Genomic DNA, 28,000 nt, shown 5'->3' on the forward strand with positions numbered 1-28,000 from the left:
TTTGTATCTCCGTTCCCTACATTCTTTTTTTTTTTTTTAACCTACTCCACCTCAAAAGGTACAAAGTCAGGAAGTACCTCTTTCACTTTGTCTCTCCACTCGCGGATACGCTTATCTTTTTCTCTCTCATAAAACGCAATTTGGGGTAACTCTCTCCAACGCAGGAAGCAATGTCGAAGTAGTCTCCTGAAATGAGAAAGTCACAGTAAATCATAACCAGTCCAGTGTAAATAAATCCTTCAACCCTGTAACGTGTACCATATCACACTTTGTTTACATATTAATTTTGTTGGATCTCAAACTAGGTACTTTGTAGTTATCCCGTTTAAAATTCGATACCATATCACACTTTGTTTACATATTAATTTTGTTGGATCTCAAACTAGGTACTTTGTAGTTATCCCGTTTAAAATTCGAAAAAAAAGTCCTGCGATATTTACCTGCAATAATATTTGTCCGCCTCTTTCATTTGATGTTGAACTATCCGCCGTTGCCAACGACAAAATGCTTTCCATTTTGAAAAATATTTCTCCTGAATTTTTAGATCGCGGAAGTCAATTGCAACTTGCAAGTTAAGAATACGTGTATTGTAAATCTGTAAATAATAAAATTGACGATAAGATTATTATCAACCCAAAAGTCATGAATATATTAGCAATACATCTTTCAGTCAATCCCCTTAGACTCCTTAGAGGTAATCAGTTTATTACTTCGTTGAATCATTGACCTTTAATGGATTCATCCATGCTAATTTTCCCCCAAAGATAATCATTTTGTATTATTATTGTTATAAGTTATTAAACTACTCTTTCAGTTTATTGCAAAACAGAAAGTAGGTACTACATTACATGACGAATAAATAAAAGATAAGGAGTTGGTAGGTAGTAAAATACTAGTTGGATAGATATAGATACCTCTTTGAATGTGTCAAATACCTATAATCATTTTGTATTATTATTGTTATAAGTTATTAAACTACTCTTTCAGTTTATTGCAAAACAGAAAGTAGGTACTACATTACATGATGAATAAATAAAAGATAAGGAGTTGGTAGGTAGTAAAATACTAGTTGGATAGATATAGATACCTCTTTGAATGTGTCAAATACCCTAATAAATTGTAAGACGAAAAGGAGTACTTACCTATGTAGTAAGTTGCATTTAAATATGAAGTATCCTATTTTCATTTATACGCAATAAGAGTATACTGTGCATATGACATTAAGAGCTATTTCATTAGCATTGTTGAGCTGACATGTAACTACGTATAAAATGAATGACGATATTAGGTATAAAATGAATGATGACAAGTAGGTCTCATCTACAGGCGAGTAGTGTACTTACCTCACTCTCAGCAATCTTGTTCAATTCCTCCTGCAGTCTCACTAACATCTTAGCCGCGCTGTTGTGTTTAGCAGCTTGTATTTTGTTTCCTGTTCCTTCTACAATGATTTTCTCCACCTCGCATTTCATGGTGAATGTTTTGTTGTGTGGATCACCGGTCTCTTCTATGAAAGTATATTCTGGACTATTGAAGTTGTGATATCTACAATAACCTGGAAATCAAAAGTTCTTGCATTGTACTAAATCCTGTCGGGTAACCCTTAAATCTTAATCTTCCGTTTTGTACTTTCTTAGGTATTTTTTCTTTAAGGCTCAATTTTTTTAAAATTATCAAATACCTTCCTTTTGAGGATGTAGTTATAGAAATGGGCAGCCAAATGTTCCTTTTCGGCTGTAATTTCTTCTGTATAGAATTTCCAGGCCATGAAACACTTTCTTTTGAGTTGGTAAATATAAAATTTATCAGCAAGCTCCATTTTTATCAAACAGCTTTCTAAATTTTCTCGAAATCCACGTAAAGCTCTTTGTTTTAGTTTCTTTTTATGGAAATTTTCAGCAATCACGGACAAGCTGTTGAGTCTCCTTCGCTCATTTTCCTTCTTTCTTGCATTTTCTTGTTCTACTCTACGTTTTTCTTTGAGCTCAATGATTCTCTTCTTCTTTTTTTCTTCCTCCTCTTGTAGTCTTGCTGCTTCCTGCTCTTCTAATAATTTGACTTTCGCCTCAGCTTTTTGTTTTTTTCTTTCTTGTATTTCTTGCCATTTTAATTTCCTTTCTTTCGCTCTCTGTTCCATACTTTCAACCAATTTCTTTGCTTTCTCGTGACTTTCTCTTTTCTCGTCATTTTTAAATTTGATTATTTGGTTTGCTGCCACTTTAAGTTTTGGGTCAATATTTTGTATGGTTTCTCTTACATTTTCCTCAACAACGTTTCGGGATATTTTATTCTGTTCTAAAATTTGTCTGATTTTCATTTTCTGTATTTCCTCTTCAGCCTCTGCTAGTTTCTGTTTTTGAGATTTTATAATATCCTTCTGTATGTTTAATCTATTCTTGAACTCATTCCTTTGGAGGTCGTAAGCAGGTTTTGTTTTTCTTTTTTTCTCGAGATTTTCCTTCAATTCTTCTTGTCTTGATCGTAGAACATCCAAAAACATGTCAATTTTTTCAGCCCTTTCATTTTTTTCCTTAATAATAATATTCGTTTTTTGTTTCCATTCATAGAAATAACGTCTCATCAAGTTTTGTTCTCTGTGAACTTTCATTTTCTCAAGCTTGTGTCTTTTATTTTTATTGTTTTCAGTAAAACATTTCCATTTTGCTAAAGACCAACTTGCTAGTCTCTCTTTTTCGATGTCACTGTTTCTTTTATCAACATCGTTTATGATTTTTATATTTTCACCCATTTTAATTAAAATTGATTTAGCTTCTTCCATCCAATTTTTGTTCTGGTCATTTCCTTGGTTATATTTCAAGTCAATTTCGTAGACGAATGTATTATCTATTGCCTGTTTCTTTTATCAACATCGTTTATGATTTTTATATTTTCACCCATTTTAATTAAAATTGATTTAGCTTCTTCCATCCAATTTTTGTCCTGTTCATTTCCTTGGTTATATTTCAAGTCAATTTCGTAGACGAATGTATTATCTATTGTTTCTTCATGTTTATGTACTTGGGAATATTGTTCTTTATGTTTTATACATACATCATCTAAATCATCACTTATTCTGGAATTGTCATTATGACTACTGGATACTATTTTGTGATCATACAACGAACTACTATTTTGAATTTGCATTTTGTAAGTTTCAGTTTCCCTTTGTTCAGGATGGATTGGCTGGTATAGTCCTAAATTATTTTTTTCCATGTGAGTACCATTTGAGTGCTTTATTCTCGATTTGGAATCACTATTGTTTTTAATTAGTACTGCTTCGTATTGTTTATCAAAGGGATACTTATTTGTCATAATTAAATGTTGTAAATCAGCATTGTTTGGAGTCGATCTTATAGGTGGATTCTTTTTTGTTTTCTCCTCAGACGATATTAGTGCTGTTCCACAACACTTACATGTTTCATCTATCTTGATATCAGTGTTGGAACTGTTGGATTTTTCAGTACGCACAATTGTTCACATTAGCATTATTGTTTACAATTTCTGTGAAGGTTGAAATAAAAAATCGGAAATTTTTGTTTGCATTGTCAGAAAAAAAAAAAAAAATCTTTGAGCAAAAAATAAATAAAAAGCTCAGATTTTCAAGTTCATATAATGGGGGGTTCATATAACCAAAGTTCATAAAAATCAGGGTTCTACTGTATTAAAGAAATTTTGTCCAGGAGTAGGTATGTACATACAGACAATAGGTTTGTCCAGTAGATACAATGGTGTATTTGTAATATCAATCACTTTCCCAGTTTCCTAGCAGCAAAGTGGTTATAGTTTTGGTATTTAATTCCTTTTTATCCAACGTGCAATCAACTGAACAATTTTGTTGCCTTCTAGCATTTTCAATTTGTCTACACCTCATTATAGTCGAGTCATCATTTTGAAACAAGCGTTTACACTCCAACAACATTTCCTCTCCGATAGTTGAATAATTAGTTTGAATAGTTCCTACATTAGGTTTTCTCACGTGTGTTATGACATTTGTTACAGGCATAAGTTCTTCTGTCTCATTTGACCTGCACATCTTACGTTTGTTTTGAAGTTCTAAATATTTCTTCCTTTCATCATCCAGTTGATGGTGAATTGACTTTTCTCTTCCTTGTAAAGTATTACTTGTTTTAAAATAATCCAAAAATGCATGATTCCTGAAACGAGAAAAATAATACATAATAGACATACTTAAAGAAATGATATCTTTAAGCTTATGTGAACAACTGTGTTACCTAATGAAGAAAATAAGGTTGGTAGATACCTACACTCCCTACTGGGAATACGATTGTTATTATTATTATTATTATTATCATCATCTCATTCCATAGAGTTCACATTACCATTGTTTAACCGTAGGTACCAGTACAAGGAAGGTTATAATGTCCAAGTAACTGAAAAAACAAGTTTTTCAAAGGACTCGACAAATGACTGGGGTCTATACTCGTGAAGTATTGAAAAATGTATTTTAGAACATGACCGAGTTTTTCAAAGGACTCGACAAATGACTGGGGTCTATACTCGTGAAGTATTGAAAAATGTATTTTAGAACATGACTTTCAAAGGAGGTACATATCGCCATTTACCTACCTTGAAGAGCCGCAAACCACCATGTCCGTCAAGTTCGTGTCCATACTTTCCACATCTACAAGGAGTCAATGATGAATTATTAAATAGGTACTACTTATAACAAAGAAAACTGTGAGCTTTATTCAGTTGTCTTTTGCAATTCTATATTGGCGTTAGTGATGCTTGTTTATTTATGTGGGTTTTTATTAACTAAAAACTACCCTCTAGGAAACTCAGTAAACTAAAACGAACACAAAGTCACAGTGATAGACGCGTATTGTTTATTTCGTGCTACTATGGTAACCCACTGAGCTATTATAAACAGAGGGTTAGAAAGCGTGGGAGATGATGTTCCAAGTTGGTTATACGAACACCTTCTATTAGTAAAGCCGGCCACAAGGATCACCAAAGTTAAGCAACGTTGCACGTGGTTAGTGTCCGGATGGGTGACCAATTGACCATCCTTGTACTGTAGCGGTTTGTACGGTTACATAATTCGCGCGATGTAAATTAAAGATGAGTGTCACACTGCAGGTTTTATTTCGATTTTCTCTTCCTTGTAAAGTATTACTTGTTTTAAAATAATCCAAAAATGCATGATTCCTGAAACGAGAAAAATAATACATAATAGACACACTTAAAGAAATGATATCTTTAAGCTTATGTGAACAACTGTGTTACATAATGAAGAAGAAAATAAGGTTGGTAGATACCTACACTCCCTACTGGGAATACGATTATTATTATTGACTTTTCTCTTCCTTGTAAAGTATTACTTGTTTTAAAATAATCCAAAAATGCATGATTCCTGAAACGAGAAAAATAATACATAATAGGCACACTTAAAGAAATGATATCTTTAAGCTTATGTGACCAACTGTATTACCTAAAGAAATGATATCTTTAAGCTTATGTGAACAACTGTATTACCTAATGAAGAAGAAAATACCTACACTCCCTACTGGGAATACGATTATTATTATTATCTCATTCCATAGAGTTCACATTACCATTGTCCAACCGTAGGTACCAGTACCAGGAAGGTTATAATGTCCAAGTAACTGAAAAAACAAGTTTTTCAAAGGACTCGACAAATGACTGGTGTCTATACTCGTGAAGTATTGAAAAATGTATTTTAGAACATGATTTTCAAAGGAGCTACATATCGCCATTTACCTACCTTGAAGAGCCGCAAACCACCATGTCCGTCAAGTTCGTGTCCATACCTTCCACATCTACAAGGAGTCAATGATGAAATATTAATTAGGTATTAGGTACTATAACAAAGAAAACTATGAGCTTTATTCAGTTGTCTTTTGCAATTATATATTGGCGTTAGTGATGCTTGTTTATTTATATGGGTTTTTATTTTTATTAACTAAAAACTACCCTCTAGGAAACTCAGTAAACTAAAACGAACACAAAGTCACATGCGATAGACGCGTATTGTTTATTTCGTGCTACTATGGTAACCAACTGAGCTATTACAACTTCCTCACATATAAAAATTGCCTATTTGCTGGCATACCAATTTGCAGGATGGGTCCAATACTTACATTTTGGATTTTTGACACCTCCAAACTTTCACTCTCAGTGCTGACATTGTCTGTTTCTTGTATACCGGCCACAAGGATCACCAAAGTTAAGCAACGTTGCACGTGGTTAGTGTCCGGATGGGTGACCAATTGACCATCCTTGTACTGCGTGGGAGATGATGTTCCAAGTTGGTTATACGAACACCTTCTATTAGTAAAGCCGGCCACAAGGATCACCAAAGTTAAGCAACGTTGTACGTGGTTAGTGTCCGGATGGGTGACCAATTGACCATCCTTGTACCGTAGCGCAATGTTTGTACGGTTACATAATTCGCGCGATGTAAATTAAAGATGAGTGTCACACTGCAGGTTTTATTTCGTAGCAATAAGACTGCTACATTAGACTCATGTGGTCAGTGTCGTAGCATACCCATCTCGTAGTACCTATGTCCCTCATCAGATGGACGAGAAGAAACACTTCCCAGTTAGGTACTGGGTCAACACGAGAACACCAGAAACCCGTTGAAATATTTATAAAAACAACAATAGGTAGATATTGTATAAAATTTATAAATAAGAAAAATAATATTTATAATTTATGAAGGACATTTTAAGAAATACATTTCAATCACTAAATCTCACAATAACTACGTACATCTAATATATAAAAATGAATGTCTGTTTGTTCGAACTTTATGCCTGGCCAAACCGCTCATCCGATTGCTATGAAACTTTGAGAACTTATTGCTTGCACTCCCGTGAAGGTTATAGGTATTTTCCGGTTCGTTTTTGTTAAGCTACGCCGAGCAAGACCACTAAATGGATGAGTGACATGAATGGCCATGCCTTAAGGTTCGCTCCGGATTTCGGCTAGTTACACATAAAAATAATAGGTATACATTATGTTGGTACTTGGTAGGAATAATATTAAAATGTGGAATCTAATTGAACATAGTAAATTGTTCTAGTATGAATAATAGATCATTAACCCTAAACAAGCACTTTTAATTCCTACAAATAGAACATACACAAACATGGCTCCATTAAATAGAGAAAAATCTTGGACACACAAGAGATTCAAAAAGGAATGTGTTATACTTATTTAACGTTAGCTTAAAGAAAGCACGTAGGTATAGTGAAATACATCACACATAAAACTTCGAAATATAAAAGACTAGACGACACCGAAGCGAATACAATAGTCCGTCCCTTATACCTTTTTATTACTATTGTAATAATAAAGGAAGGACGGACTAAAAAGGAATGTGTTATACTTATTTAACGTTAGCTTAAAGAAAGCACGTAGGTATAGTAAAATACATCACACGTAAAAGTTCGAAATATAAAAGACTGCTAGCTAAAAAATGTTCACAGGTAAGTAATACGTAATCTAGTAATTAAGTTTGCATCAAAACAAATTGACAATAGGTGTACTCAGCATTGCCATTTCTGTATTTTTCAATCTAGCTATGTGTAGGTATCGTGTCCTGTTTGATTTTAATACCATCGACACATCTTTTGGGATAAGGAGGGAAGAACCCCGTTTTGCTCTAACTCGGATTTACCTCAGCGCCCGCTTTGGAATTTAAAGTGGATAAATATTTCAATAAGAGGATATACACTTTTCGTTCCGAGTCTTTTCTATTCTGCCCCAATGATTTAAAAGCTACTGACACTTCTTTTGCTCGTAATCTACAATTGGTTTTGTACTCTGGCTCTTGAGATAGATCATCTGAAGGTGAATTTCGAAAGTGAATGACATCTATTATCACGTCTTTGTCACATTTCAGTACATCTACAATAGAGAATAGATCTTCTACAGGAGCTTGTTCCAAATACTTGAAGAAAGCTGCATTGTCTTCAATAGCGAATCCTTTGTTCAACTTGACTTGATTAATGATGCTTACAATATTCAAGTCCAAATTGGCCAAAGAGTTCTGAATCTTGTCATGGTTTGATTTTACATCTGCAGGCGTTTTGAATTTGCTACCATGAATAATTTGCTTACACTTAATCTTTTCAAGCTCCACTTCAACACATTCTACTCTTGGGGAGACATCTCCATTACAAGCATTTAACTTGTTGAGTAGTAACTTACTTTCTTTATCAGTTTCTACACTGGAATAAGCGACCTTGCTTCTGTCCACTTTGTATTCATCAACTATGTTCTTGTCTATTTTCTTCTCTTCCGAGTTTTCACATTTGTCAGATGTATCTGCCTGATGAAAACCCACATCGGACGGAAGTAGCTTCACACATTCAACCATGGAATGATTTTTCTGTTAACAGTAGATACGTAATATAAAGTGGATTAATAAATTGTAAGACGAAAAGTAGTACTTACCTATGTATAAGTTGCATTTAAATATGAAGTATCCTATTTTCAATAGCTTCACACATTCAACCATGGAATGATTTTTCTGTTAACAGTAGATACGTAATATAAAGTGGATTAATAAATTGTAAGACGAAAAGGAGTACTTACCTATGTAGTAAGTTGCATTTAAATATGAAGTATCCTATTTTCATTTATACGCAATACGAGTATACTGTGCATATGACATTAAGAGCTATTTCATTAGCATTGTTGAGCTGACATGTACCTACGTATAAAATGAATGATGACAAGTAGGTCTCACCTACAGGCGACGCTACAGTACAAGGATGGTCAATTGGTCACCCATCCGGACACTAACCACGTGCAACGTTGCTTAACTTTGGTGATCCTTGTGGCCGGCTTTACTAATAGAAGGTGTTCGTATAACCAACTTGGAACATCATCTCCCACGCTTTCTAACCCTCTGTTTATAATAGCTCAGTGGGTTACCATAGTAGCACGAAATAAACAATACGCGTCTATCACTGTGACTTTGTGTTCGTTTTAGTTTACTGAGTTTCCTAGAGGGTAGTTTTTAGTTAATAAAAACCCACATAAATAAACAAGCATCACTAACGCCAATATAGAATTGCAAAAGACAACTGAATAAAGCTCACAGTTTTCTTTGTTATAAGTAGTACCTATTTAATAACTGTTCCTTCTACAATGATTTTCTCCACCTCGCATTTCATGGTGAATGTTTTGTTGTGTGGATCACCGGTCTCTTCTATGAAAGTATACTCTGGACTATTGAAGTTGTGATATCTACAATAACCTGGAAATCAAAAGTTCTTGCATTGTACAAAATCCTGTCGAGACAATCGCTATCTTTAAGGTAACCCTTAAATCTTAATCTTCCGTTTTGTACTTTCTTAGGTATTTTTTCTTTAAGACTCAATTTTTTTTTTTTTTTAATTAAAATATGTAAAAAGTAATTACCTAAGTCACCAAGTACCTACGTACCATATCCTCAAATATATTATGTTGATAGGGCAAATTATTCAGAACAATTTTTACATTTATATTAGATGTACAAAATAAATAGAAACTTACTATCCAGTTGAAATATGCTATTATTCTTGATCGAACTGTTATTGCTGGTCACTTTGTCCATCTTCTCATAAAAATCATTTCGTTCCAGCAATTTCTTCAGATCTGGTCTCTGTTCTGACAGCTTGAGCAACATATTGTTAGCAGCTTCGTGCTTCGCTTGTTTTTTACTTTGCCCAGAACCTGTTGATTGGTATTGGCCGCCAAATATGGACAGTTCGTATTGGAAAACTTTCGGTGTTGATGGTCCTGTTGATAGTTCTCTGGCTATATACCTCGGAACAGTCCCTTGTTCTACTAGATATTCTTGTAAGAGAGATACAGGTGTTTTCATCTGAAAGTAAACGAAAGAGACTAAAATAAATGTAAAGAGACGTAAATTGAGAGGAAACGGGAATCCAAAACTCTTGAAATTAATGGATTTAGAAGACGTAATCAGTCCCTTGTTCTACTAGATATTCTTGTAAGAGAGATACAGGTGTTTTCATCTGAAAGTAAACGAAAGAGACTAAAATAAACGTAAAGAGACGCAAATTGAGAGGAAACGGGAATCCAAAACTCTTGAAATTAATGGATTTAGAAGACGTAATTGAACAGTGAACACATTAGTAGCTGGGTAGGTACTTACTTGAAGTTTAATTCTAAGTACTTACATAGGTATACCTAATTATTCATCTAGTGATGTAAATATTATGATAGGAAAGAGGAGAATCGACACGAAGAAATTATTCTCCACTATTTTTTTTTTTTTACTCACAATGACTTCCTGGTTATTTGATCTTTCCAAACTACTATTTCTTGTGTTTGATCTTTCCGAACTTTCATTTCTCATGTTTGATCTTTCCAAACTTTCATTTCTTGTGTTTGATCTTTTCGAACTTTCATTTCTCATGCTTGATCTTTCCAAACTTTCATTTCTTATGTTTGGTCTTTCTAAACTTTCACTTCTCATGTTTGTTCTTTCCAAACTTTCATTTTTCATGTTTGATCTTTCCAAACATTCATTTCTTGTGTTTGATCTTTCCAAACTTTCATTTCTCTTGTTTGATCTTTCCAAACTTTCATTTCTTATGTTTGGTCTTTCTAAACTTTCATTTCTCTTGTTTGATCTCTCCAAACTTCCATTTCTTATGTTTGATCTTTCCAAACTTTCATTTCTTGTGCTAGTTCTTCCTATCTCTTGCATCAATTTTTCTTGTTGTTCATCAAGCAAACTGCATTCCTTCAGTAAATGCTTAACCTCTGGTCTATCTTGAGAGAGTTCAATCAACATGTTCTTTGCAGTTTTATGTTTTGCCTGTTTTTTAGTGAGCCCTGTAGCTTCTGCAAAGTATCTGCCGTTCAATATTTTTAGTTTACAATGAAACCATAAGCTAGAAGGATCAGAATCCACTTTGCTGAATTCATAGTCTGGCAATTCTTTTTGATCGACCAGATACTCATGTAAAAGGGAAACTGGGGTTTTAGTAGAACTCTGAAACAAGATAAAATCCAAGCATGTTACCACTGGACTAACTGTGCCCCTCCATCACATATAGCTTATGATTACTTAGGTCTGCAAACTGACTAATAAAAATAAATCAGTAGGTACATAATATGTAATAGGGTATTCAGATACTCATGTAAAAGGGAAACTGGGGTTTTAGTAGAACTCTGAAACAAGATAAAATCCAAGCATGTTACCACTGGACTAACTGTGTCCTTCCATCACATATAGCTGATGATTACTTAGGTCTGCAAACTGACTAATAAAAATAAATCAGTAGGTACTTACATAATATGTAATAGGGTATCGGAAATATGGTATGATTTCAGCATCAAGACTTTTGCGCAGGAAAATCCCTAGAACAGGTCACTTAATGACTCCTAGAAGACTCTGGATCAACACAGTTCCTACTCAAGAATGTGATGTTGTCATCATGTTTCCACCCAAGTCAGAGGATATGGAGCTTATGTGGATGTTATCCCGACTGAGATGTGGAACTCCTGGCTTGGTTGTACAAGTAAAGCATCACACAAGTACTGACAGTTATGCTCTCTACCTGACAGCACCTTTCTCTGTGTAAGTCCAATAAACAAAACAGTCACTTTTGCCTGGATGAATTTAAATTGAAGAAATTAAGTACTTAATAATGATAAAAATCTAACTGTGATTGTAGGATAAGTAATAAAAAATATCTTCTCTTATTGCTATTGGAAACACCTGACAAGTAGTATTTTAATCTCTACACATGAAAGTTTTGAATCTAACCAAAATCCCTTTAAGACGTAATTGAACACATTAGTAGCTGGGTAGGTACTTACTTGAAGTTTAATTCTAAGTACTTACATAGGTATACCTAATTATTCATCTAGTGATGTAAATATTATGATAGGAAAGAGGAGAATCGACACGAAGAAATTATTCTCCACTAATTTTTTTTTTTTTTACTTACAATGACTTCCTGGTTATTTGATCTTTCCAAACTACTATTTCTTGTGTTTGATCTTTCCGAACTTTCATTTCTCATATTTGATCTTTCCGAACTTTCATTTCTCTTATTTGATCTTTCCAAACTTTCATTTCTTATGTTTGGTCTTTCTAAACCTTGATCTTTCCAAACTACTATTTCTTGTGTTTGATCTTTCCGAACTTTCATTTCTCATATTTGATCTTTCCGAACTTTCATTTCTCTTTTTTGATCTTTCCAAACTTTCATTTCTCATGTTTGATCTTTCCAAACTTTCATTTCTCATGTTTGATCTTTCCGAACTTTCATTTCTCATGTTTGATCTTTCCAAACTTTCATTTCTTGTGTTTGATCTTTCTTCCTCACATATAAAAATTGCCTATTTGCTGGCATACCAATTTGCAGGATGGGTCCAATACTTACATTTTGGATTTTTGACACCTCCACACTTTCACTCTCAGTGCTGACATTGTCTGTTTCTTGTATTAGGTCTTCTTGTTCATGAACATTGCATTCCTTCAATAATTTCTTCACTTCTAATCTATCTTGAGACATTTTCACCAACATGTCCATTGCTGTTCTATGTTTAGCTTGTTTTTTAGTCAGTGCTACAGCCTCTGCATAGTATTTATCAAACAATTTCAGTTCACAGTGAAAAGATAGTGGATCAGAGTCCAGTTTTTTGAAGATATAATTTGGTGAGATACCAAGATATTCCTTTAAAACCATGGCAGGGGTTTTAGTTCCACTCTGAAATAAAATACAATATACACTCTGAAAAACTCACATAATTTTGAAAATAGGTATTCCAAATTATTAAATAGCACTTGAGAGCTATGCCTAGCTGAGAATGAAATGAATCATAGGCTGCTCTAAGTAGTCTTGGCCTATTTTTTGTGGCACTTGATTTATTTTGGGAGGAACGACTTGGCGGGGTCTTTTTTATGCCACGAAGTGGTATTTTTTGGGGTACATATTTTGTACACTGTATAGTTCACTAGAACCAGGGGATCTTCCACACACCCTTAGAAAATAACTGATGAGATAACATGCTTGATTACCACCACTAATCAACTTCTACAATTTAATTGTTTTAAAATGTCTTTAGGATAAAGACATCCCTTAGAAAATAACTGATGAGATAACATGCTTGATTACCACCACTAATCAACTTCTACAATTTAATTGTTTTAAAATGTCTTTAGAAATATAAGAGTGTCCAACAATAGAACCAGAGCTAATTGAAACTTAAAAACGTGAAAAATGATCGACTACTGGTACAGTCACCCTAGTATTTTAATCTCTACACGTGAAAGTTTTGAATCTAACCAAAATCCCTTAAAAAAATCTCTCCCTCACAGGTTATTAAAAACAGCAGAAGAACTTCATCTTCCCAAACGTTTGAAAGAAGAGCATGGCGGAGGATTAAAAGAATTCGTCCAGCTGGAAATAGAGCTGTTTGAATCGGGAGAAGAAGTGGACAAAGATTTCTTCACCACTCAAGAACGACAGTGGATGGTCTACCACCTGCTTCATACATTGAGAGCAACCACCAATGACCAATTTGGTAGCTTCAAGTTTATTGAGGGCCAAGCAATAAGTAAGTGAAAAAGTAAAGCTTAAAAGACAGCCACTCACTATCAGGTAGACTTGAGAATTACACCTGATCATGTCCACCTGACATTATATGTGCTCATCAGGTATCAGGTAGACCTGACAGGCGGACCTGATGAGGTGTACCTGTTAAGTCTGCCTGATAGTGAGTGGCTGGCCTTAGTAGTTATAATATTCAGTTGACAAGTTATGACATGTGTGGATCTAAAATAAATTAAAATAGTTATTGATTATAAGAGCACCATGCTTCATACATTGAGAGCAACCACCAATGACCAATTTGGTAGCTTCAAGTTTATTGAGGGCCAAGCAATAAGTAAGTGAAAAAGTAAGGATTAAGACAGCCACTCACTATCAGGTAGGCTTAGAATTACACCTGATCATGTCCACCTGACATTATATGTGCTCATCAAGTATCAGGTAGACCTGACAGGCAGACCTGATGAGGTGTACCTGTTAAGTCTGCCTGATAGTGAGAGGCTGGCCTTAGTAGTTATAATATTTATAATATTCAGTTGACAAGTTATGACATGTGTGGATCTAAAATAAATTAAAATAGTTATTGATTATAAGAGCACCCAAGTATTCATCCTTATAAAGTCTTTATTCTTCCATAGGTACCTAGGTAATGAATTGATAATACAACTGTGTAATATTTTGAGTTACCAAATTGTGGACAGAAACCACAAATACATACCGCCAAATTGGAAAAGGTGGTGTCTTTGTAACTCTCAAATCACATTTGAGGGATTTCAGATACCTTGTTACTAGACCTAAGGAAATGATATGTATTTAGGCCCGAAGTATTATAAATCACAGTACTTATACTTTATTAATACTTCTACCTTATAATAATTGATAATAATGGAACCCTATCTCTCTTCCCTTTCAGTCCCCAAGTGTCTTTCAGAAGGTTTGATCAGTCAAATGTATCCTCTCCATGAATTGGATGGCCTAGAACAACTTAGACAAAACTGGGTTCGAACCTTTGTCAAAAAACAGCCTCTAGGTAAGACAAAATACTAACTTTTCTTTCTACGAAGTTTTTTTCCTCTCTCTCGAGTTAAGTCTGCTTTGTTGCGCAGTGTTGTAACAGACAACCTTTACCAAAAGGTAAACACAAGGTTTATTTTCACACAAATCTGTACATTTAGAATTAGTGGTGCAAAATAAATAATTCTATCACCTCTTGTTACAGATTCTGTATGCAAATATTTCGGTGTGAAAATCGCGATGTATTTTGCATGGCTTGGCCATTATACATACATGCTGATCATACCTGCTTTTGTCGGATTCATATTTTGGGTAAGTGGGTAGTGAGACACTTTTTATTTGACAATAGTTATTGTACCTATAAAAGTGTGTCCACACATAGTCGACGGCCGTTGATCGACGGGCAATGGACTGTTTGGACACACCTTAATTTATAATACGATATCAATTTACCTTAAAATACAATATACACTCTGAAAAACTCACATCATTTTGAAAATAGGTATTCCAAATTATTAAATAGCACTTGAGAGCTATGCCTAGTGATTTAGAAGTGAACAGTGAACACATTAGTAGCTGGGTAGGTACTTACTTGAAGTTTAATTCTAAGTACTTACATAGGTATACCTAATTATTGGTATTTAATTCCTTTTTATCCAACGTGCAATCAACTGAACAATTTTGTTGCCTTCTAGCATTTTCAATTTGTCTACACCTCATAGTCGAGTCATTATCTTTAAGGTAACCCTTAAATCTTAATCTTCCGTTTTGTACTTTCTTAGGTATTTTTTCTTTAAGGCTCAATTTTTTTAAAATTAAAATATGTAAAAAGTAATTACCTAAGTCACCAAGTACCTACGTACCATATCCTCAAATATATTATGTTGATAGGGCAAATTATTCAGAACAATTTTTACATTTATATTAGATGTACAAAATAAATAGAAACTTACTATCCAGTTGAAATATGCTATTATTCTTGATCGAACTGTTATTGCTGGTCACTTTGTCCATCTTCTCATAAAAATCATTTCGTTCCAGCAATTTCTTCAGATCTGGTCTCTGTTCTGACAGCTTGAGCAACATATTGTTAGCAGCTTCGTGCTTCGCTTGTTTTTTACTTTGCCCAGAACCTGTTGATTGGTATTGGCCGCCAAATATGGACAGTTCGTATTGGAAAACTTTCGGTGTTGATGGTCCTGTTGATAGTTCTCTGGCTATATACCTCGGAACAGTCCCTTGTTCTACTAGATATTCTTGTAAGAGAGATACAGGTGTTTTCATCTGAAAGTAAACGAAAGAGACTAAAATAAACGTTTGATTACCACCACTAATCAACTTCTACAATTTAATTGTTTTAAAATGTCTTTAGGATAAAGACATGAGTAAATTCAAAGAATTACATCAAATTAATGATAAAGCTAATGAATTGATAGTACTTAAATAAGAAACATTATCATCTACTCTGGTATAGGCACTCACCCCTGTTTCTTGATTACTTGAACCTTCCTTCACTGAATCTATGTCTTCACTTATTTCATTTGATTCTTTTAATTTTTTCATTGCTGTTTTTAGATTGGATAGTTTAACTAGCATACTTTCAGCTGTTTTTTGCTTTGCTTCTTTTTTGGTTAATCCTTCACCTGTTGCTGATAGTAATCCATCAAATAATGTCAAACTACATTTTTGTAATGTTTTTGAGGAAGATGGATCCAGAGTTTCACTGAAGATATAATTAGGTATCTCTTTTTGATCTGCTAGGTGTTCATCTAAAATAGAAGCTGGTGTTTTCTTATTCTGAAACAAGATACAAATAATTTATTACCTACCTATTCAATAAAAACAGCCATTTTATACTACAACTCTGCAAGCAGAAGATATAATTAGGTATCTCTTTTTGATCTGCTAGGTGTTCATCTAAAATAGATGCTGGTGTTTTCTTATTCTGAAACAAGATAAAAAATATTTATTACCTACCTACTAAATAAAAACAGCCATTTTATACTACAACTCTGCAAGCATAAGACTTTTCAGTTCTATGATGACAGTAAAAAAAAGTAAATTCTTCTCTGTTAAAACATATTCAATGTTATCTATAGGGACATGATGGAAGAGATATTATCTTCATATAACACCTACCTATAATAAAGAGGTATAGGTGTACCTATTTTTTCCCCCTTCTCAATGAGCTACTGATTGCAATACATTTTACTTCAATAGGTTTGTAGGTAATTGGATAGGTACTTTGTTTTTTTATTACAAGTAGGTATACTTAATAGTAGTAATGTAATAAGATATAATTAGGTATCTCTTTTTGATCTGCTAGGTGTTCATCTAAAATAGATGCTGGTGTTTTCTTATTCTGAAACAAGATAAAAATAATTTATTACCTACCTACTAAATAAAAACAGCCATTTTATACTACAACTCTGCAAGCAGAAGACTTTTCAGTTCTATATGATGACAGTAAAAAAAAAGTAAATTCTTCTCTGTTTCAACATATTCAATGTTATCTATAGGGACATGATGGAAGAGATATTATCTTCATATATAACACCTACCTATAATAGAGGTATAGGTGTACCTATTTTCCCCCCTTTTCAATGAGCTACTGATTGCAATACATTTTACTTCAATAGGTTTGTAGGTAATTGGATAGGTACTTTGTTTTTTAATTTAAATATTTACAAGTAGGTATACTTAATAGTAGTAATGTAAGAATTTTACCAGATCTCCTAAATCATTTGCTTCAACTTCTATAGACTTGCATAATGAGGGTTCCTGTATTTTGTTTTTATCCAATAATGCTTTCACATTGCTCCTGTCTCTTGATAATTGCATCAACATATTTTTTGCAGTCTCTTGTTTAGCAATTTTCTTATTAGGACCACTGCCATGTGCAATGTAAGCTCCATTGAAGAGATTCAATTCATAGGAAAATACTGATCTTTTTGACACTTTATCAATATCTTCTCTAGGTACATAGATCATAATTTCATTTTTATCAGCCATATACTCTTGGAGAATAGACACATAGGTTTTTTTCATGTTGAAATCTGGAACATAATCACAAGTAGGTAGATAATATTGAATTAATGTGATTACCATATTGCATAATATGCAAGTGATTTTTTTTAGAAATCACCACTGAGATGGCAGAGATTTGTCTGGGAGACTCTGGCCATACACTATCCCTGCAAATTGCAGAGATTGCTTGTATCTCGAAATGGTTCCTGTAGGCTTGGGTGCAACTACAGAGTGTGCCAGTTTCCTGTGGACAGTGTGCAATGCTGGAGTGCAATACATTTATTTTTCAAAAATGATGACATAAGGCAACTAAGAACTAAATACACTTACCTGAAATATCTGTGGTCATTTTGCCACTTTTTACATAGGTAACAATGGTTGTGCTACTAGTTTTGTTATCCAGGGACCAAATGGAAGGTATGATTAGAAAAATATCAACCGGACAAGATGCTCTCCTATAATGATCCTATGTTACAGCAGTTGAATGAAGACTTCCTGGCACAAGCTTGTAAGGTATAGGAGGTCTCAATCACTAAGAAAGAAGAGATCAAATTTAATCAAATGATCAAGTGTTTCCTGTATCACTTTTATCAGATAAGATTTTTGACTTTTGCAGGGTTCAGGGGGCAACTTTTCATAAAAAAAGGAATTTAGCTAAAAAAGAATACTCTGATTACAATTGGCAACATTGCAGAATGTTAATAATGGAACCCTATCTCTCTTCCCTTTCAGTCCCCAAGTGTCTTTCAGAAGGTTTGATCAGTCAAATGTATCCTCTCCATGAATTAGATGGCCTAGAACAGCTTAGACAAAACTGGGTTCGAACCTTTGTCAAAAAACAGCCTCTAGGTAAGACAAATTCCCTACTAACTCTTCTTTTCTAGTATCGAAAGGTGGATATGTGACGAAGTTTTTTTCCTCTCTTGCTTTGCTCTGCAGTGTTGTAACAGACAACCTTTACCAAAAGGTAAACACAAGGTTTATTTTCACATTAATCTGTACATTTAGAATTAGTGGTGCAAAATAAATAATTCTATTACCTCTTGTTACAGATTCTGTATGCAAATATTTCGGTGTGAAAATCGCGATGTACTTTGCATGGCTTGGCCATTATACATACATGCTGATCATACCTGCTTTTGTCGGATTCATATTTTGGGTAAGTGGGTAGTGAGACACTTTTTATTTGACAATCGTTATTGTACCTATAAAGGTGTGTCCACACATAGTCGACGGCCGTTGATCGACGGGCGGTGGACTGTTTGGACGCACCTTAATTTATTATATGATATCAATTTACCATTAAATTTATTAATAATATGTATGGACTACAGACGCCAAATTTTATTAGTATGTGTTTTATGTTAAATTCCATAATTTTTCCCCCATAAAAATCCACTCGTAAAATTTTTGTAGCCAAAACCAAATGTCAGCCGAAAGCAATCACCCTTTGCGAGGCTGACGAAAAAAGAAGGTTACATGTTTTACATGTGTATGTAAATGATGAAAAACCATTTCTGTAATTATTCGCAGATTGGTTTCGGACGTGGCGATCAAAGTTCCGAGGACATAGGTTACGTTCTATTCTCGCTATTCAATGTGGTTTGGTTCAGCATTTACCTGGAGGCATGGAAGAGGTACAGTTCTGAGCTGGCGTACAAGTGGGGGACTCTAGATCAGAGGCATGAACTTCTAATGGAACCGCGACCTTTATACTCGGTAAGCACATGTTACATAGTACCTATCTATATGGAAGGTACATAGATCCTTAGTAGATACCTTTATGGAAGAGTGGCCTAAAGGTGTGTCCACATCCACACGTAGTCGACCTGCAATGTATCGATGTCGAGTGAACTGTCCACACTGCCTCGACAACATAGATTCACTTCGTCGATCAACGGTCGGTCGACTATGTGTGGACACACCTTAATAGTAATCAATAGCTTCTGCATTTGTAAAAAAAACACAGGGTACCTATCTCTTATTCTCTATCTAGGTATACTTAACGATAATTTCATTTTGGGCTATACAAGTCCTTTAAGTAGGTACTAAATGCTACTAAAAGGAAAACTAAAAGTCTTACAATTTTAATAAAAGTATTCTTCGAAATGTGTAATACAATACATTTCTCCCTGAAAACTACATATCTATCTACAGTATCTACTTATTTTTTGTATGTTTCCATTTTCAGGGAAACCTCGTAGTAAGTCCTGTCACGGGCCGACTCGAACCCACGTATCCTAGCTGGAAAAGACACGTGTTCCGGTATTTCGTCAGTGTTCCTATCATTGCTCTTTGTTTGCTAGTCGTCCTTAGTGTCATGATAGCCAGTTTGAAAGTACAGGTGAAGAGAAAGTGTCCACAATTCATTTTAGTTTTTCAAGAGATTTGATAGAGAGGAAACTGTAGTTAGATTCGTAGAAGCTTAACCCATCCTTTAGGGCTGTTAGTCCCTACACCCGCACCTCGGAGTGGGCTTTTTGTAACAAAGATCATAATTTCATTTTTATCAGCCATATACTCTTGGAGAATAGACACATAGGTTTTTTTCATGTTGAAATCTGGAACATAATCACAAATAGGTAGATAATATTGAATTAATGTGATTACCACATAGCATAATATGCAAGTGATTTTTTTTTAGAAATCACCACTGAGATGGCAGAGATTTGTCTGGGAGACTCTGGCCATACACTGTCCCTGCAAATTGCAGAGGTTGCTTGTATCTCAAAATGGTTCCTGTAGGCTTGTGTGCAACTCCATAGTGTGCCAGTTTCCTGTGGACAGTGTGCAATGCTGGAGTGCAATACATTTATTTTTTAAAAATGATGACATAATGTTCCGGTATTTCGTCAGTGTTCCTATCATTGCTCTTTGTTTGCTAGTCGTCCTTAGTGTCATGATAGCCAGTTTGAAAGTACAGGTTAGGAGAAAATGTCCACGATTCATTTTAGTTTTTCAAGAGATTTGATAGAGAGGAAACTGTAGTTAGATTCGTAGAAGCTTAACCCATCTTTTAGGGCTGTTAGTCCCTACACCTGCGCCTCGGAGTGGGCTTTTTGTAACAACTACCAACCAAGCTAACTAGGCTGGCTACGGAGGTCTTGTTTTCCCGAAATCAAAGAGAGAAAGATGACAATAGTAGAAAGCCAGCACGGAACGAAACTTATCTGTTTAGGATAAAGATCGGCCTGGGCGGGAATCGAACCCGCGACCTAATGCTCACAAAGCATACGCGCTACCGAACAAGCTAACTAGGCTGGCAAAGCGTCTGTTTGATGCCCCCATCCGTGGCACAAGCTTTGCTTTCACGGATGGGTATTCCATTGATACGAATTTTGTATGTTCTGATGTTATTATGTTAAAAAAATAATAAATGGAACCTTGATAATTATAATAGATGACATAAGGCAACTAAATACACTTACCTGAAATATCTGTGGTCATTTTGCCACTTTTTACATAGGTAACAATGGTTGTGCTACTATAGTTTTGTTATCTTATCCAGGGATCAAATGTTACCCAGGGATCAAATTTGAAAAATATCAACTGGGCAAGATGCTCCCCTATATATTGTTACAGCAGTTGAACGAAGACTTCCTGGCACAAGCTTGTAAGGTATAGATCACTAAGAAAGCTGAAAGAAGAGATATTTAATCAAAGTGACAAATGTTTCCTGTATCCTTTTATCTTTTATCAGATAAGATTTTTGACTTTTGCAGGGTACAAGGGGCAACTTTTCATAAAAAAAGGAATTTAGCTAAAAAAGAATACTAAAGAATACTCTGTGAATACAATTGGCAACATTGCAGAATGTACTTCACGAATCCTACCTGTGCCTATTATCGTACGCTAGATGTCAATACCGTACGTAGTCGTACGGTAATTCAAGAATAAACTAATCCTGATTTTCCTGATTATCCATTTTTGCTGGATTTTCATTTTTTAAAATGTAAATCAACATTTTCTTCGTACGCTATTGCTATAAAACGTACGTAGTCGTACGGTAATTCAATTTGAAAAAAAAAAATGATAATGATAACAACTAGGTAATAAAGAATAAACTAATCCTGATTATCCATTTTTGCTGGATTTTCATTTTTTAAAATGTAAATCAACATTTTCTGATTTTCTTCTTTAAAATAGTGCTAAATTAATTCAAGTCTAAATTACATTTAAATTTAATGTAACTCTAGAAAACCTGAAAATCTAACTTCAACTTCATAGTTTGGTGCCTTACTTGGAATAGGTAATGTATGAAATATCTTTAATAATATGCCTATGCCTACCTAGATTTGTACTTACCTACCTATTTCTTTTTATTGATAAAGTGAGTGCTGTTTGATAGCCACAAGCAGAGATTTGGATGGGTGACAAGATGATTGCAAAAATGTATGAAAAAGCCAAGTCTTCATAGCTAAGTGTGTAGGTATCAATCACAAGTTTGCACTGCAGAGGTCCTTTGGCATATTCCATAAAAAAGACTGCACTCTCCATTCCTTGCTGAAAAATCAGAACCAATTCTCCAATAATTCTGTACCTTTGTATGTAACGCCTGAACTTTAATTGCTCTGCATGCTGTGCCTAAACTTAACTGAAAACTCCTTCTTGCATTTAACCTAACCCTATAATAACACTGGTCACTGCTCGTTTGTGCCAGTTCCTTTGGTAGCAATATTCCACTGACTTGACTTCTGCACAAGTACCATGGTTTGTGTAATAGGCCTCATTTGTCAATTCCTGGCATCAAAGACACAGTTCTTTAGTCATTTTTTCTACACACACAGTAAAAAGTGGGGAGTTAAGAGTGGTTTGTGGAAAAGGCCTCAGTGTTCAATTCCTGGCATCAAAGGAGACAGTTCTTAACTCATTTTTTCTACACACACAGTAAAAAGTGGGGAGTTAAGAGTGGTTTGTGGAAAAGGCCTCAGTGTTCAATTCCTGGCATCAAAGGACACAGTTCTTAACCTTTGTTACTTTCTATTAATTCAGATCAAATGGAAAATCACTTATTGATGGGTGTTTTAATAATGTGATCAAAGTAATTGACAGCAATGGCATCTGAAAGCAATAATGAAACTGAGATAGGAGATGGACTGTCTGAAAATGCCTCCTACAAAGAAGATACAAATTTGGCTTGTAGCAGCAACTCGGGCAATGGAATATTTGCATCAGCCAAAGAATCTTTTGAGTCAGGTAAGTTGATTTGCAATCAATACATTGCTCTTGCAATAGTATCACCTGCATAAAATAACAAAAATACTTACAAGTACATTTCCCCCCCCCTCTTTTAATGTTTACATTTATGTCTCTAACATAATCCAGTAAGAATAAATTGGTTTAGCAAAATAATTGGAAATATGGTATGATTTCAGCATCAAGACTTTTGCGCAGGAAAATCCCTAGAACAGGTCACTTAATGACTCCTAGAAGACTCTGGATTAACACAGTTCCTACCCAAGAATGTGATGTTGTCATCATGTTTCCACCCAAGTCAGAGGACATGGAGTTAATGTGGATGTTATCCCGACTGAGATGTGGAACTCCTGGCTTGGTTGTTCAAGTGAAGCATCACACAAGTACTGACAGTTATGCTCTCTACCTGACAGCACCTTTCTCTGTGTAAGTCCAATAAACAAAACAGTCACTTTTGCCTGGATGAATTTAAATTGAAGAAACTAAGTACCTACTTAATAATGATAAAAATCTAACTGTGATTGTAGGATAAGTAATAAAAAATATCTTCTCTTATTGCTATTGCAAACACCTGATACATAGATCATAATTTCATTTTTATCAGCCATATACTCTTGGAGAATAGACACATAGGTTTTTTTCATGTTGAAATCTGGAACATAACCACAAATAGGTAGATAATATTGAATTAATGTGATTACCACATAGCATAATATGCCAGTGATTTTTTTTTAGAAATCACCACTGAGATGGCAGAGATTTGTCTGGGAGACTCTGGCCATACACTATCCCTGCAAATTGCAGAGGTTGCTTGTATCTCAAAATGGTTCCTGTAGGCTTGTGTGCAACTCCATAGTGTGCCAGCTTCCTGTGGACAGTGTGCAATGCTGGAGTGCAATACATTTATTTTTTTAAAAATGATGACATAAGGCAACTAAATACACTTACCTGAAATATCCGTGGTCATTTTGCCACTTTTTACATAGGTAACAATAGTTGTGCTACTATAGTTTTGTTATCTTATCCAGGGATCAAATTTGAAAAATATCAACCGGACAAGATGCTCCCCTATATATTGTTACAGCAGTTGAATGAAGACTTCCTGGCACAAGCTTGTAAGGTATAGATCTAAAAACCTTTTATTAGAGCTAAAAACTTTCCTTTGAATGAGATGAAATTATGAAAGTGTTACAGTGAGTGATAAGGGTCGAAATTTTATTTCAAATAAAACCAAGGAATGTTCAAATAATTTTACTATATTAGAAACAAAACTTTTTAATTATAATTTCTTGACTTTTAAGTCCAAAGTAAATAAAATATTGCGGAAAAAAAATCAAAAATTCGAATTTCCCGCCAACTTTACACGCAAAAAGGCCGACGATGGCCTACGATGGCCCAGTTCATAACCACGGCCTCACGAATCCTACCTGTGCCTATTATCGTACGCTAGATTGCTAGATGTCAATACCGTACGTAGTCGTACGGTAATTCAACAAAACTGTCAAAATACCAACTTACTCGTAGCCCGTATAAGTTATGTAGGTAGGTACATAGAGTACATACGTCGCGTCGTGTACAATACGGAGTTAATAATAAAAATAATAATAATTAATCTTGTAAGGGCAGAAGAAAAATACTTATTATGCCCAGATCAAGTATTGGTTCAGCATTTACCTGGAGGCATGGAAGAGGTACAGTTCTGAGCTGGCGTACAAGTGGGGGACTCTAGATCAGAGGCATGAACTTTTAATGGAACCGCGACCTTTATACTCGGTAAGCACATGTTACATAGTACCTATCTATATGGAAGGTATATAGTTCCTTAGTAGATACCTTTATGGAAGAGTGGCCTAAAGGTGTGTCCACACGTAGTCGACCTGCAATGAATCCATGTCGAGTGAACTGTCCACACTGCCTCGACTTCGTCGATCAACGGTCAGTCGACTATGTGTGGACACACCTTAATAGTCATCAATAGCTCCTGCATTTGTAAAAAAAAAACACAGGGTACCTATCTCTTATTCTCTATCTAGGTATAAGATAATTTCATTTTGGGCTATACAAGTCCTTTAAGTAGGTACTAAATGCTACTAAAAGTCTTACAATTTTAATAAAAGTATTCTTCGAAATGTGTAATACCATACATTTATCCTTGGAAACTACATATCTATCTACAGTATTTACCTATTTTTTGTATGTTTCAATTTTCAGGGAAACCTCGTAGTAAGTCCTGTCACGGGCCGACTCGAACCCACGTATCCTAGCTGGAAAAGACACGTGTTCCGGTATTTCGTCAGTGTTCCTATCATTGCTCTTTGTTTGCTAGTCGTCCTTAGTGTCATGATAGCCAGTTTGAAAGTACAGGTGAAGAGAAAGTGTCCACAATTCATTTTAGTTTTTCAAGAGATTTGATAGAGAGGAAACTGTAGTTAGATTCGTAGAAGCTTAACCCATCCTTTAGGGCTGTTAGTCCCTACACCCGCACCTCGGAGTGGGCTTTTTGTAACAAATACCAACCAAGCTAACTAGGCTGGCTACGGAGGTCTTGTTTTCCCGAAATCAAAGAGAGAAAGATGACAATAGTAGAAAGCCAGCACGGAACGAAACTTATCTGTTTAGGATAAAGATCGGCCTGGGCGGGAATCGAACCCGCGACCTAATGCTCACAAAGCATACGCGCTACCGAACAAGCTAACTAGGCTGGCAAAGCGTCTGTTTGATGCCCCCATCCGTGGCACAAGCTTTGCTTTCACGGATGGGTATTCCATTGATACGAATTTTGTATGTTCTGATGTTATTATGTTAAAAAAATAATAAATGGAACCTTGATAATTATAATAATAATAATTGAATTATTCTCTTGAATTCTAGGACTGGTGGGACAAGTACATTCAAAATGGCGGCTACTATTTCTGGCTAAGTTATGTGCCCAAAGTTTTGTTGGCGGTCATCATTACACTTCTGGACGAAGCTTACTACAAGGTGGCACTGTGGCTGAATGATATGGGTAAGTAGGTACTAAATGAGGTGGGGGTCAGATGGCATGGGATATAATTACAAGGTGGCACTGTGGCTGAATGATATGGGTAAGTAGGTACTAAATGAGGTGGGGGTCAGATGGCATGGGATATAATATTGATTTTTTTCTTTTCAATTTTGAGATGTGTAGGTATTTAAATTCAAAGTTTTTAAGTTTTTCCTCCCACACACTGATGTTAATGTCACCCGCGCAGCCCCGCCGGCGCGGGGGTCCCGGGCACTTTTTTGCCCCAAGGCGCATTTTGGGTCCCCTACATATAATAATATGCTAAAAATATTTGCTTATAATTCCCCTGTCAATCTACTACTATTGTTCCAGGGAGCCCATTTGGGTCTTTATTTTTAAAATAAAGGTCAGTTACTCATGCATGCGAGGATTTCTTTCGTGTTATCTTACACTTGATTCTATTTTATTTTTCCATTTTTTATTCTTATTTATTTTATTTCTATTTAATGCTGCTCTTATTATGTCGTGGATCAAAAGAAAACTATCGCCTCGACACAAAATATGAAAATCAGCTCATAGTCAAAGTGGCTCTGGTTTGTATTGTTTTATTAATCATAGTAGTCTCTTGTCTGGGATGCACGTTAAACAGGGAGTAGACCAGCTTAGTCTGGCTGGAGGACTTTAAACAGGGAGTATATCAGCCTGAAATTCCCCTTATTATATCGTTCCACGCCAAAAATAGCCAAAGTTGAGTGCGAAGGGTATACATTAGTACTTTTTGTTTGTTGGCAAAACCAAATATCAGCCTAACTATCACTTTAAGACTGATTTCAGCTCATAGTCAAAGTGGCTCTGGTTTGTATTGTTTTATTCATCATAGTAGTCTCTTGTCTGGGATGGACGTTAAACAGGGGGTAGACCAGCTTAGTCTGGCTGGAGGACTTTAAACAGGGAGTATACCAGTATACCACCCTGAAATTCCCCTTATTATATCGTTCCACGCCAAAAATAGCCAAAGTTGAGTGCGAAGGGTATACACTAGTACTTTTTGTTTGTTGGCAAAACCAAATATCAGCCTAACTATCACTTTAAGACTGATCGAGAGGCTGATATAAAACGTTGACCCCGTCTGTACACGGGAAAAGGCAAAGAAGACCACTTGTTGACATTTTTTTCCGCTTTTCTTTTCCAGTTTCAATTCGTCAACTCATTTTCTTCCCTCTTCTACATCGCATTCTACTTGCAAGATCAGGAAAGACTTAAAGAGGTAAGAAATCTGACCATGATTCAAAAGACGGGTGCTTCGTCTTATTACTGACACAGGTGAAGAAAATTCACAGGGTTGCTTAACTTCAGTGATATATCAGGAACTGGTGCTTTCAACGTATTATAGGTGAAGAAAATTCACAGGGTTGCTTAACTTCAGTGATATATCAGGAACTGGTGCTTTCAACGTATTATCGCCGCGCCGCGCCGCCCCGCCCGTGGGCTAGATCTGTAGTTTACTGGTATTCGTGTTTGGGTGGTTTGTTATGAACAGGGCTATGCTTGCGAGCGCTAGCGTTTGTTTATACAGTTAACGTATTATCGCCGCGCCGCCCGTGGGCTAGATCTGAAGTTTACTGGTATTCGTGTTTGGGTGGTTTGTTATGGTATTGCAGTGGTAACATATTCAAGTTTAGGCTCGAGCTATATTTTTTCTTTTTTATTTTCAAGCCTAGCCTAGCCTACCCCCATTCATAACTACCACCTGTAGTCTATAGGTTTTTTCCCTTCTGGGCGCCTTAACTCTGGAATACCAGATCATTCTGTTTAGGCTCGAGCTATATTTTTTCTTTTTTATTTTCAAGCCTAGCCTAGCCTATCCCCATTCATAACTACCACCTGTAGTCTATAGGATTTTTCCCTTCTGGGCGTCTTAACTCTGGAATACCAGGTCATTCACCTGTAGTCTATAGGTTTTTTCCCTTCTGGGCGCCTTAACTCTGGAATACCAGATCATTCTCGCCGGAGTTTATAGGTATTCATGTGTGGCTCATGTGTTTGTTTCACAGCAACTCGCCACTTTGCTCATCACGCGACAACTCATCGGCAACATCAAGGAGTCTGCCCTGCCCTATGTGCAAGAGCAGTTCCGTCTGGCCAAGCTTAGTTTCGACTTGTACGGCGCTCTCAGTCCGTCCGAAGCGAAGAAATCGGATGGGAC

General features: G+C 35.4%; 4 protein-coding genes and 1 long non-coding RNA gene across 9 annotated transcripts; 2 read left to right on the forward strand and 3 right to left on the reverse strand.

Annotated features, from left to right (window-relative positions):
• Positions 1-10: 10 nt before the first annotated feature.
• LOC103511699 (trichohyalin) lies at positions 11-3,351 on the reverse strand. 3 transcript variants are annotated; one of them, XM_026825395.1, is made up of 5 exons: positions 2,852-3,351; positions 1,685-2,702; positions 1,088-1,111; positions 441-595; positions 11-186 (listed from the first exon to the last, which is right to left on the reverse strand). In XM_026825395.1, exons 1-5 carry the CDS (start codon positions 3,310-3,312, stop codon positions 42-44), a joined length of 1,803 nt encoding a protein of 600 aa, XP_026681196.1. In that variant the 5' UTR covers positions 3,313-3,351; the 3' UTR covers positions 11-41. The 3 variants fall into 3 exon arrangements, with proteins under 3 accessions (XP_026681196.1, XP_008474656.2, XP_026681198.1); XM_008476434.2 differs by lacking the exon at positions 1,088-1,111 and adding an exon at positions 915-935 and having other exon boundaries at positions 1,682-2,702; XM_026825397.1 differs by lacking the exon at positions 1,088-1,111 and having other exon boundaries at positions 1,682-2,702.
• LOC113468460 lies at positions 1,177-24,077 on the reverse strand. Of its 3 annotated transcripts, XM_026825393.1 has the most exons (8): positions 17,943-18,230; positions 17,313-17,641; positions 16,068-16,382; positions 12,402-12,728; positions 10,286-11,002; positions 9,532-9,862; positions 9,172-9,253; positions 1,177-1,473 (listed from the first exon to the last, which is right to left on the reverse strand). In XM_026825393.1, exons 1-8 carry the CDS (start codon positions 17,959-17,961, stop codon positions 1,317-1,319), a joined length of 2,277 nt encoding a protein of 758 aa, XP_026681194.1. In that variant the 5' UTR covers positions 17,962-18,230; the 3' UTR covers positions 1,177-1,316. The 3 variants fall into 3 exon arrangements, with proteins under 3 accessions (XP_026681194.1, XP_026681195.1, XP_026681193.1); XM_026825394.1 differs by lacking the exons at positions 9,172-9,253; positions 17,943-18,230 and adding an exon at positions 23,757-24,077 and having other exon boundaries at positions 1,179-1,555; XM_026825392.1 differs by lacking the exon at positions 9,172-9,253 and having other exon boundaries at positions 1,179-1,555.
• Positions 3,337-3,912, forward strand: LOC113468462. The gene is made up of 2 exons (XR_003392204.1): positions 3,337-3,472; positions 3,784-3,912. It is a non-coding gene; the product is annotated as an uncharacterized LOC113468462 (long non-coding RNA).
• Positions 15,334-15,880, reverse strand: LOC113468461. Its single transcript, XM_026825399.1, has one exon. The coding sequence runs from the start codon at positions 15,867-15,869 to the stop codon at positions 15,510-15,512; it is 360 nt and encodes a 119-aa protein (XP_026681200.1). The 5' UTR covers positions 15,870-15,880; the 3' UTR covers positions 15,334-15,509.
• LOC103511701 (anoctamin-8-like) lies at positions 23,869-27,962 on the forward strand. The gene is made up of 6 exons (XM_026825387.1): positions 23,869-23,928; positions 24,459-24,581; positions 25,020-25,172; positions 25,680-25,815; positions 26,987-27,061; positions 27,849-27,962. Exons 1-5 carry the CDS (start codon positions 23,869-23,871, stop codon positions 27,055-27,057), a joined length of 543 nt encoding a protein of 180 aa, XP_026681188.1. The 3' UTR covers positions 27,058-27,061; positions 27,849-27,962.
• Positions 27,963-28,000: the final 38 nt, after the last annotated feature.

Source organism: Diaphorina citri, unplaced genomic scaffold (genome assembly GCF_000475195.1).
Source record: "Diaphorina citri unplaced genomic scaffold, Diaci psyllid genome assembly version 1.1 scaffold742, whole genome shotgun sequence".
Lineage (NCBI taxonomy): Eukaryota > Metazoa > Arthropoda > Insecta > Hemiptera > Psyllidae > Diaphorina > Diaphorina citri.

What these genes read in the sequence shown, in the direction of transcription:
- LOC113468460 (XM_026825393.1), bottom strand. An exon ending in CAAATGATTTAGGAGATCTG is followed by an intron (nt 16,383 to 17,312) that starts GTAAAATTCTTA and finishes ATCTTGTTTCAG; the next exon opens with AATAAGAAAACACCAGCTTC. An exon ending in TAGCATATTTCAACTGGATA is followed by an intron (nt 9,254 to 9,531) that starts GTAAGTTTCTAT and finishes TTTGATTTCCAG; the next exon opens with GTTATTGTAGATATCACAAC.
- LOC103511701 (XM_026825387.1), top strand. Translation starts at nt 23,869, where the DNA reads ATGCTCCCCTATATATTGTTACAGCAGTTGAATGAAGACTTCCTGGCA. An exon ending in AACCGCGACCTTTATACTCG is followed by an intron (nt 24,582 to 25,019) that starts GTAAGCACATGT and finishes TTCAATTTTCAG; the next exon opens with GGAAACCTCGTAGTAAGTCC. An exon ending in TAGCCAGTTTGAAAGTACAG is followed by an intron (nt 25,173 to 25,679) that starts GTGAAGAGAAAG and finishes CTTGAATTCTAG; the next exon opens with GACTGGTGGGACAAGTACAT.
- LOC113468461 (XM_026825399.1), bottom strand. Translation starts at nt 15,869, where the DNA reads ATGAAAACACCTGTATCTCTCTTACAAGAATATCTAGTAGAACAAGGG.
- LOC103511699 (XM_026825395.1), bottom strand. Translation starts at nt 3,312, where the DNA reads ATGACAAATAAGTATCCCTTTGATAAACAATACGAAGCAGTACTAATT. An exon ending in TATTTGACACATTCAAAGAG is followed by an intron (nt 596 to 1,087) that starts GTATCTATATCT and finishes TATTATTTACAG; the next exon opens with ATTTACAATACACGTATTCT. An exon ending in GCGGACAAATATTATTGCAG is followed by an intron (nt 187 to 440) that starts GTAAATATCGCA and finishes TTCTCATTTCAG; the next exon opens with GAGACTACTTCGACATTGCT.